The following is an 11,028-nucleotide window of genomic DNA, read 5'->3' as shown; positions in this document are numbered from 1 at the left end:
GTCATTGCGTACTTGGTTTCCATAACAACTGGGCTATTTTCAAAAGATCAGGCTGTTTGTTTGTTGAATATTGTTGAATTTGATACATTTAACTTTGAGTGATATTTAGCATATGTATTCGAGGGAGACAGACAAAGAAAACTCACCTTCTTTTCCCAAAGACCAAAGTCAGCTTTGTGGAAGAGGAAGAGGAGGTACGTAGAGAGAGGACGACGATACAGAGATCAGACAGTTAACAACAGACGGAAGCTACTGCTCTGTTCCCGAGACCTCATGTTTATTCTGAAATAAGTCTCAAAATGAAAACTAGAGATTTTAACTTTCAAAATTAAGTAAACTTCTGAACTATAATACTGTATTCTCAACAGTTTATTACTGTACAAGTTGTGTACAGTATGTTACTTTCGATTTTCTGTGAACCCCCAACCTTAAAGTTCAAACTGTGCCTATGTTTCACCCCCCAAGGGGTTCCTGGAGGCCACCCAAGGAGATTTGCTTGGATCACTTTTGGGCAGTCGCTCAACAGGCACTGGGAACCTATTATATACTGTAACATTGCACTGTGTAGGCAGTAATATACAGTATTTAGTTGTAAAAATCAAACTCTACTTGACCCTCAGTGTGTGTTAGTATTAATGGCTCATTTAAAGATCATTGCAGACCTTGTGCTTTCCACGGCACTGCACAAACAACTGGGATTGACTTCAAGTTAAATGGTATCACCCTGAATGCCTGACTTCATTTCCCACACTAGTAATCCTCCAGGAAATTCTCTAACTGCAAGTGTGTGTGTATATATTTGGCCTGACTGGAACCTTTCTCAGTTCAGGCTACAGAAACACCAGTATTTGTGTGGAGTTAAGTGTGCATGGGTACACTAAGAGAAGCATGACTTCATGCCCTTCATTATGGTTATTAATGCTTCATTAATGAAGCACAGTGTCTGTGTGTCTGCACCAGCATGAATGAATTGTCAGACTCATTTCTGCTTATGCTTATTATTCATATGGATTATTTGTTGTAAATACAGATGTTCTTTCTTCATTTGTGAAGAATCCATAAAATGGCCAATGTCAACAAATAAAGAAAGATCATCATATTTATGTGTCTTTAGACACAGTCTGTGTCCTAGATATTTTAAGCATGAAACGTAGAATGGAGCTAGTGTTATGTTTAGTCCAGCTGTCACTCAGCTTGATCGACATGTTACTCACCAAACAAACTTCACTTACTGTAACTACTCAGCCTTTCCCATGTATTGTCATCTCCCTCACTTACCTACTCTACCTGTCGTTCTCCTTACTTACCTAGTCCGCTCACCACTATCTTTGCCTCTTTTCCACCTATGTCATACAGCTTCATCTACCTGTCACTGCATGTGCACGATACATTAGTTACTAGGGCTGGGAAGATTCACCTATCTCCTGATTCAATACTATCACGATTCAATATGTATGCGATTTTGAAGTATTGCGATTCTACAAGTATTGCGACTTGAAAATCGCGATTTATTGTGATTTCCGTTAACTTTTGTACCACTAGACCATGGGAATAAGTTAAATCATACACTTCTAGGGCCTTTTACTTTGGAAAATCTAAAGTAATCCCGTAAAAAGAAGTAAGTAAAGTATAGTATTTATTAAATTTTTTCCAGCAACCTAAAAATCAAAGAATAAAGACATTTTCCTTACAAATCTGTGGTATTTTCTTTTTAATTTATAAGGAACATGTAATGTTTTATATTTCTGGTAAATATAATACAATCAATCTTATTTCCATATATGTGTTTTGTATACAGTTCCCTTTGTTAACACCTTATTTTGAAAACCGGAGGTAGTCACACGTGTATACTTCTTCTAACTTCTCCAAGGTCATTGCGAGCTCTCCCTTCAGCTCCGTTCTCTTTATGCATCCATGGTCAGCTCCATCGGGGCCGTTTGAATACATTCAACATAAATGCCAGTATACGGGTGCTCTACAGTTGTAGCGTCGGCCCGCTTGACCACGGAGATGAGAGCGACTGCCGGCTTGACCGCATGTTTCCTGTCCATGACAGAGTGAGCATGCAGCTTTAGCCTTGATGTCTAGCTCTGCTTTTCCTGCAATGTGTAAAACCCAAAGTGTTTCCATACTTTACTGGATGTGTAGTGTTTACCACTTTGGATTTAACATGTGAGGGTGCAAGTCGTATCCGCTGTTTTTCCGCTTTTTCGTTTCAGCACGCTGCGGCCGACTGCGGATTGATTTGGTTGACGGATACAGATATGGATATGGCGTCACGGTACTCTGACTACAGTACAACAATAAAATCGGTAACTTCCTTCCACCTCCGCATAGACTCAATGAAGCAAATATATTGATCCTGGTTTTAAAAAAATCTATTTCAAAATCAGTGAATGGATTTTTTTCCCCACCCCTATTAGTTACAGTATAATAACTAAACTAAGCTCCTGCAAACTGCACACCAAATAACCGGTATAAGCATGATTACTGTTTGAAATGACCATTACTGAACCAAAACCTTTTTATGCAAGATGGAAAACATAAATCATCATTGTAATTTCTTCTTAATTGTAACCAGCACTTGACTGACAAGAAGATAACAGGATTCGCCAAGGATGTTGAGTGCCCAACATTTTTCTCCAGATTACTGGAGTTTCTAAAGCCCTCTGGCTTTGCACATGTTGGTAGCCCCACCTCAGGTTACGTCTACCTGAAAGTGCCTTGGATTCCAGAGTAACTCAACAACCCCTGAGAAGCTTGTTTTTGCTGACCTCCGGTGGTTTAACCTCTCACCTTGCTACGGTGAAATACAGGAGCAGCAAAACACTGCTTCTCAGCCTGGTGCTAAATAACTCTTTATCCACCTTATTCTCGGGGGGCGTTACTGTAGAAATGATTATGGGCCTAACTTCCATCGAGGTAGCGGAAGTAGCAGTAAGCTAGTTAGTCCCATAGGACAACCATTTTTAAACACCTTTTTAACAGATATTTAACTAACGTTAAATTTGCGTTTTTCTAAAATGTCCTTGCGGAGCTCTGGTACTTGTTGTGCTGTTCGCGGCTGTACTAATATTCAGACAAAGCTAAATTTGTGGCTTCAACAACAGTGTGTTGAACATGCACCCAAAACAAAAAGGGATTGTTTTTGTGACCAACGGTACAGTTTCCATCGCCGACCTTCAGACGGGGAATCCAGAAGACTGTGGCTGAGAAACCTAAACTTGAAGAGACTACCCTAAACCCCGTATGTGTGCTCATTTCATTTTGTCGACAAAAATCTAACGTAGGAAAACCTGTATTCTACTTTGTGGTTGGGCTACGAAAGAGCAGCGGAGAAGAGACGTCAGGTCCTTAAAGGGACCAACAGCAGTGCCAGGAGAACATCAGGTATGATTTCATGTGTAGGGAGGACACAGCGTTGTAGCGTTGGTTTAAAGACAGCCAGTTACTTTCACTACTTTCTGTACAGTTTAAAATGTAAGGCAGTTTATGACACGGAGTGCAGGGCAGCATTAGTCTAAAAATAGTTTAAGTACGGTTATCTGTGTGTAGAAAATAAAACAAAACCTTGTTACTGTGGAAGTACTTTGACCAAAATTTGATATAAGGAACACACACCTAGAAAAAATCTAAATAATAATAATAATGGACCCGCTCTTTAAATAGCAGGCACCTCCATTGCACCTTCATTATGCTAGACCTGCTCTACTCTGCTGCGGGCTTCGGGGGGGTGGTGGTTGAAGCGGCTCTGTACCCTCTGCACCATCCCACGAAGGTGTGGAGGGCGCTCTTCCTGAGGGCTTGGTTTTAATAGGGTAACTTTATTAACTTCCACTGTTATTTAGAAATATGTGGAAATAAACAGCAAAACTCAATCGTTCCACAGAGTGGAGCTGCAACACAAAGCAAAGCAGAAAGATCTATTTAAATGTGTTCATCTACAGTTATGTTGTCATAAACTGAACTATTCTGCAGAGGCACTTTGGGTTCAGAATATATGAATGAACAAAAAAAAAAGAGTTAATAAGATCCAGGTCCAGGTGGTGAACCTCTGTGGATCATCAGGACACGGCTGATCCTCTCAACACATCCACTTTTCTGATCACTCAGACTCTGACAGAGATCACTCCTTCCATCTGATGAGAGAAGAAGAGAACAGAAGTCATGAATCAGTGTTTACAGAGACTCCCTTCATCAGCTGTCAGTCAGTGATGCAGCACACAGTTCATTTATAAAACTATCATTGGCAGAACCAACCTCCATATCTCCACTCACTACTCAATATCTCCAACAGTAACCACAATTTATGCTCTAGCAAATTCATCAGTATGGTCGTTCCTAAAGTCTGCACCTCCTTTGGTCGTCACTCATTCCAGTTTGCTGCTCCTAGTGACTGGAACGAGTTACAAAAGACACTAAAACTCCACACCCTCATCCCGTTACCCTCCTTTAATAACTCATTACAAGAGATAGTTTCTGATCACTGCACCTGCTTCTGAATTTGCCTCTCTGGAACACAGCACATATATATATATATATATATATATATATTGTTGTATATACTGTATATATTGTGACGTTTTAATTTTGTCTAATCTTTTATTGCACTTATCGTACTTATGTTCTATGATCTAATATCTTGTATGGCCTTGCCTTCTGTCGCTGCCTCTTGGCTAAGTCATCATTGTAAATGAGAATTGGTTCTCAATTGACTTATCTGGTTAAATAAAGGTAAAATAGAAATAAATCATCCAGTATAAAGAGCAGCAGGGACTTCAGTCTGTGTAGCGTAGCCGGCTTCCTTTCAGCTCTCATGTTAACGTATTGGAGTGAACACACTGAGCTCAGCACTCACAGACCTGCAGAGACTTTGGTCATCAAGTCTGTAGATTTCACTGAAGTACACAGTGGAAATAAACTGCTGAGAGTCCTGAACGCATCATTACTGCAGAATCAGAGAGACATTCACTGCTCACTTTAATGATGGATTTACTGCTGTTAGGGTTCAAAGGTGTTAGAAAACAAGGTCTCAGTGACATTTGAATTACAAATGATTACTGGACTTTAGCAGAGGTTCTGGTCTGTATAAAGACCACGTCATGGTTACTAAATGTAACGATGGTTCTATGAAATAAGAGCCAGTGATTTGAGGCTTCAGTCAGACTGATCTCAGAGCTGTGACAAAGATGAACTGATCATTGAGAGAACAAACACTTTCTGATCAGATTTGATGGTACGACAGTTTGATGGATGAGGACCACTGTCTCTATACATGTTGTGATGCTGTCAGCTGTAATCCAGCTTCATTTCCTGGAGACATGAACACAACAACAACATCTTCTTCACATCAACTCTAACACATGATCACAAGAAGCTTCTGGCTGATCTGATTGGCTGACTGTTCTCTCTCTCTCTCTGTGTCACCGTTCTCCTCTCACAGCTTAACGGAGAAAACACATCACAACAATACTGCTGAAACCAGCATGGACCGACTCCGACCCTCTACTGACCTCAGAGTCTCCAGTCTACAGTTTGGACTCTTCACAAGATCAGACAGCAGCTTCACATCTGAATCCTGCAGCTTGTTTCCACTCAGATCCAGCTCTCTCAGATGGGAGGGGTTGGACTTCAGAGCTGAGACCAGAGAAGCACAGCTGATCTCTGACAACCTGCAGCTCCTCAATCTGAATAAAGAATAAAAGATGTAAGTTTAGAAGACAACGTTCCTGCTTCAAATCATTCAATGTTTAATAATGTGTTCAGAGCTGAAGAAGGTTTAGAACGTAGAAGTTTAGAAAATGTAAACTCCAAACACCTGAAGCCAACAGGATGCAGGTTAAAAACTGTAAAATACAAAAAGTGAAACAGAGCTCTCATTAATATGAATGACAACGTGCTGCTACTTCAATAAAGACGTAGTGACTTCACCTCTTAAACTCTGACAGCTCCACCAGTGGATCCATCTATACTAACTCATGTTGTGCAGCCAATCACAAATAAAAACCCACAGAAACTGATTCAAGATTCAACTCAAGATCTCAAAGTTTCCAAATGTGTCAAATATGTCAGGAAGGATTTTGGGGGAAATGTGAACAAAAGATATATAAGATAAGACATCTACAATATATATTTTAGGAATAGTGGAGTCATAAAATCAAAGCATCTTCAGGTTCAACTATTCAGTCAGTATGAGCATCATATAGCTTCATACAATTTTTACAAAAAGTAAATACTGAATATATTTATTATTGTCTGATAGCTGAAATAGAAATTAACTTTTTCTTCATATTTATGTATTTTTTTTAATAATAATTTATTTAAAAAAAAAAAAAACATGATGAGAGTCAGGTGTTGTGATAAATTAAGGTTTTAATTGTGTAGCTTAACATTGCTCTGCCGGTCAATGGACTAAACCACTGAAGAAGAAAATGGACTTTAGCATTAAGATACTCAGTGTGGATCAGTATAATATCAGCCTTATGTCTGCAGATTAGTGTCACCACAACTTTCACATCATATTAATCTCAGTACAGAAGTAAAGAATGGTGTCTGACCCCAGAGACTCCAGTCTACAGTGTGGATTCTCCAGAAAACCACACAGAAGCTTCACTCCTGAATCCTGCAGCTCGTTGTTCCTCAGCTCCAGGTATCTCAGATGGGAGGGGTTGGACTTCAGAGCTGAGACCAGAGAAGCACAGCTGATCTCTGACAACCTGCAGTCCCCCAATCTGAATAAAGAATAAATGATGAAGATAAAAATCACTTTATAATCCAATCAGATGTATTCAGGTTTTAAATGTGTAGGTCAACATTACTATGTCCTAATCAATGAGCTTTTCCCTAAAATGAGTAGAGTGACTTTGTCATTGTGTTATTGTGGATCATCATAATGTCAGCCTTCTACAGACATCATCCAAATGTCACCATAACATTCATACACCTATTCATGTCAACACACATCAATAACATGCTGCTGATCTCTGTCATGTCTGGAATTAAAGTATCAATACTATATTAATCCTTTAAACAGCTGCATTTGGTGTGTGTGTGTGTGTGTGTGTGTGTGTGTGTGTATGTGTTCAGAATGATCAATATCAATGATCAGACATTATTTTACAAAACACATTGAAATTAACAGAAACCAGACAAATATTTCTACTTCATGAAGTAAACTTGATCAATGCATAACCAATATTAGTTCAGAGGATCTTCTGTATCCAGATGTGACCATTTACCAACAATGATAAACATTAATTTACTTCAACAACTAACAGTGGACATTTTCTACAGTTTCATTAACAAACACAAGTCTTTTGTGACTGCAGACTAAATTTAGTTCAAGAAACATGAAAATACGAAGAAAAATACATTTGTTTGTTTGTACATAAATTAGGTTCAATTGTTAATTAAACCTATACGATCTACAATGGTAACAGTGAGTCAGTGAACTGACCCCAGAATCTTCAGTCCACAGTTTGGTCTCTCCAGAAAACCACACAGAAACTTCACTCCTGAATCCTGCAGCTTGTTTTCACTCAGGTACAGGTATCTCAGATGGGAGGGGTTGGACTTCAGAGCTGAGGCCAGAGAAGCACAGCTGATCCCTGACAACCTGCAGCTATTCAGTCTGAATAAAGAATAAATGATGTAAGTTTAGAAGACAACGTTCCTGCCTGAAATCATTCAATGTTTAATAATGTGTTCAGAGCTGAAGAAGGTTTAGAACGTAGAAGTTTAGAAAATGGAAACTCCAAACACCTGAAGCTAACGGGATTCAAGATTCAAGATTCAAGATTTTGATTTGCCACATACTCATACAGGATGTGCAGTGAAATGCAAAGTGGCAGTGCTCACAAGATTGTGCAAAACAACATCAACTACACAAATAATTTTAAAATGTGATAAAAATTGTAGGGACAATGGCATTATTTACAATGAGAGGGGTCTATATACAATATGGAATATAAATATAAGTGTGTGAATATAATAATATTGAGTGTGTGTGTATTCTCTGGATGTGGCCGCCCTATGTGTGTGTGTGAACGTGTGTGGATAAGAGGGGCAGCGTGTGGCGCTGGATGCAGGTTTAAAACTGTAAAATACAAAAAGTGAAACAGAGCTCTCATTAATATGAATGACAACGTGCTGCTACTTCAATAAAGACGTAGTGACTTCACCTCTTAAACTCTGACAGCTCCACCAGTGGATCCATCTATACTAACTCATGTTGTGCAGCCAAACACAAATAAAAACCCACAGAAATTGATTCAAGATTCAACTCAAGATCTCAAAGTTTCAAAATCTGTTAAATATGTCAGGATGGATTTTGGGGGAAAGGGAAGAAAATCAGGCAACAAAAAAATCAGCAAAAAGTACACTTGCTACTTACACAACGTGGACGCTGGGCATGAAAATGACAACTTCGTTGTTCTGAAACTGTGCTTTGCGTCACTTTGCGCTGGGTGTAAGATAGGGCCCTCAGTGTGGATCAGTATAATATCAGCCTTATGTCTGCAGTTTAGTGTCACCACAACTTTCACATCATATTAATCTCAGTACAGAAGTAAAAAATGGTGGCTAATAACCCAAGTAAACTGTGGGATACTATGAAGAAAATCACCAACATGGCTCCATCTCATAAAAATCTCAGCACCCCCAACGATCTGCAAAAAGCAAGGGAGCTAAATGACTTTTACCTGAGATTTGAAACAAGGGACTTTTCTTCTGAATGTAGAGATGTTTCTGACTCAATCTCTGTCTCTGAGCAGGACGCCAGGTTGGTGATGGAACCTCATAAGATAAAATCACTTTTTAAACAACTGTGTACTAAGAAGGCCACAGGGCCAGATGGGATATCTGCTTTTCTTCTTAAAACATGTGCAGAGGAGCTAACAACAGCATGGTGCCCCATCTTCCAAAAATCTGTTGACTCTCACACCATCCCCTCCCTCTGGAAGAAATCAATAATCACACCGGTCCCTAAAAAAACGAGCCCTTAGGTCAACAATGACTTCAGGCCGGTGGCTATGACATCCATTGTCATGAAGTGTTTTGAGAAGATTATGGTGACACTGCTCAGGAAGGAGGTGGAGGTGCATTTAGATCCTTTTCAGTTTGCCTATAAGCGAGGCCGCAGCACAGATGATGCTGTTAAATGTATCACTCATTTGGTAAGTAAACATCTTGAGGATCCAAAAGCTTATGCACGTGTGTTGTTTGTTGACTTTAGGTCCGCCTTCAACACCGTGCAGCCGCACTTGCTCATGGGAAAGATGAGGGAGATGAGTGTAAACCTCAGGGTTGTGTTAGCTCCCCAGTCCTCTTTACATTATACACAAATCACTATAAGCGATCCCATCCTGAGAACTTTATTATTAAGTTCTCTGATGACACAGCCATACTCAGCCTGCTACACAGGGATAGCAGCCCACTGGACGATTTCTCTGAAATAGAGGAATTTGTGCAGTGGTGTGACAACAACCATCTTGAGTTGAATGTGAGGAAGACAGAGGAGATGGTGTTTGACCCAAAGATGGTGGGTGACCTCAAGCCTGTGGTTATTAAAAATACATCTATCACACAGGTCTGTTCATACAGGTATTTAGGGGTCCACATCGACAACACTCTCAGCTGGAAGGTACATGTTGGAAACCTCTGCTCCAAACTTCAACAGCGGATGTACTTCTTACGCAGACTCAGGTTCTATGGAGTGGAGCAGAAGATCATGTTGCTTTTCTACCGGGCTGTCTTGGAAAGTATTGTAAGATATGGCATCACGGTCTGGTACGGTAACCTGACTGTGCAGTTGAGGTCACAGATTTCTCGCCTGGTGAAGACTGCCATGAAGATTATGGGGGTCAAAAACCACCCTACCCTCCAGATGCTTTATGAGCAGTCTGTCATCAGACAGGCACAGAACATTGTGTCAGACCCAACTCACATCTTACACCAGGAGTACCAACTTTTACCTTCCGGCAGGAGATATAGAGTCCCACGGTGCAGATTGAACCGTTACAAACATTCATTCCTGCCGATGTCTATTAAACTCCTCAACAACTCGTAACATCAGGCTATCATAATGACAGTGCAATATGTTAAATTGGGACAGTGCAATATGTTGCATATGTGTAATATTGGACTATTTACTGTGCAATATGGGCAACACGGTAGACGGTGCAGTGCACTACCGGTGCAATACCTGCCATGGTGTGTGTGATAGTGTGTGTGATCGTATGTGCCATTATGTACATGGACTTTGTATGTGTTGAAACATCTGTTTCTGTGAAACTGTTTCCCTGTCTGATGTGGAATTGTTTATTATTGTTGTTGATGCTGTTTTAATTTTTGCTTGTAACTGCAGTTGGACGGAGTCCAGGAAAAATTTCCCCACGGGGACAATAAAAGTATATCTTATCTTATCTTATCTTACCTCAGAGTATCCAGTCTACAGTGTGGACTCTCCAGAAAACCACTCAAGAGCTTCCCTCCTGAATCCTGCAGGTCGTTGTTACTCAGCTCCAGCTCTCTCAGATGGGAGAGGTTGGACTTCAGAGCTGAGGCCAGAGAAGCACAGCTGATCTCTGACAACCTGCAGCTATTCAATCTGAATAAAGAATAAATGATGTAAGTTTAGAAGACAACGTTCCTGCTTGAAATCATTCAATGTTTAATAATGTGTTCAGAGCTGAAGAAGGTTTAGAACGTAGAAGTTTAGAAAATGTAAACTCCAAACACCTGAAGCTAACGGGATTCAAGATTCAAGATTCAAGATTTTGATTTGCCACATACTCATACAGGATGTGCAGTGAAATGCAAAGTGGCAGTGCTCACAAGATTGTGCGAAACAACATCAACTACGCAAATAATTTTAAAATGTGCTAAAAATTGTAGGGACAATGGCATTATTTACAATGAGAGGGGTTTATATACAATATGGAATATAAATATAAGTGTGTGAATATAATAATATTGAGTGTGTGTGTAATAATAATAATAATAATAATAATAGCTTGGATTTATATAGCG

General features: G+C 39.8%; 1 protein-coding gene across 2 annotated transcripts in view; it reads right to left on the bottom strand.

Annotated features, from left to right (window-relative positions):
- Window positions 1–3,601: 3,601 nt before the first annotated feature.
- LOC119502231 (NLR family CARD domain-containing protein 3-like) overlaps window positions 3,602–11,028 on the bottom strand; it is a 31,534-nt gene continuing 24,107 nt past the window's right edge. The window contains exons 9-12 of one of the 2 annotated variants that reach the window (XM_037793074.1): window positions 10,433–10,606; window positions 6,558–6,731; window positions 5,514–5,687; window positions 3,602–4,139 (exon numbers count right to left, since the gene is read on the bottom strand). In XM_037793074.1, coding sequence (XP_037649002.1) covers window positions 4,127–4,139; window positions 5,514–5,687; window positions 6,558–6,731; window positions 10,433–10,606 — 535 coding nt within the window. In that variant the 3' untranslated portion in view covers window positions 3,602–4,126. Of the gene's footprint in view, window positions 4,140–5,513; window positions 5,688–6,395; window positions 6,732–10,432; window positions 10,607–11,028 lie in introns of those variants that run through there. The other variant, XM_037793075.1, reaches the window with a different exon arrangement.

Source organism: Sebastes umbrosus, chromosome 14, assembly GCF_015220745.1.
Source record: "Sebastes umbrosus isolate fSebUmb1 chromosome 14, fSebUmb1.pri, whole genome shotgun sequence".
In the NCBI taxonomy this organism is placed as follows: Eukaryota; Metazoa; Chordata; class Actinopteri; order Perciformes; family Sebastidae; genus Sebastes; species Sebastes umbrosus.
The sequence above is the reverse complement of the archived record's forward strand: the minus strand, read 5'-3'. Positions and strand labels throughout refer to the sequence as shown.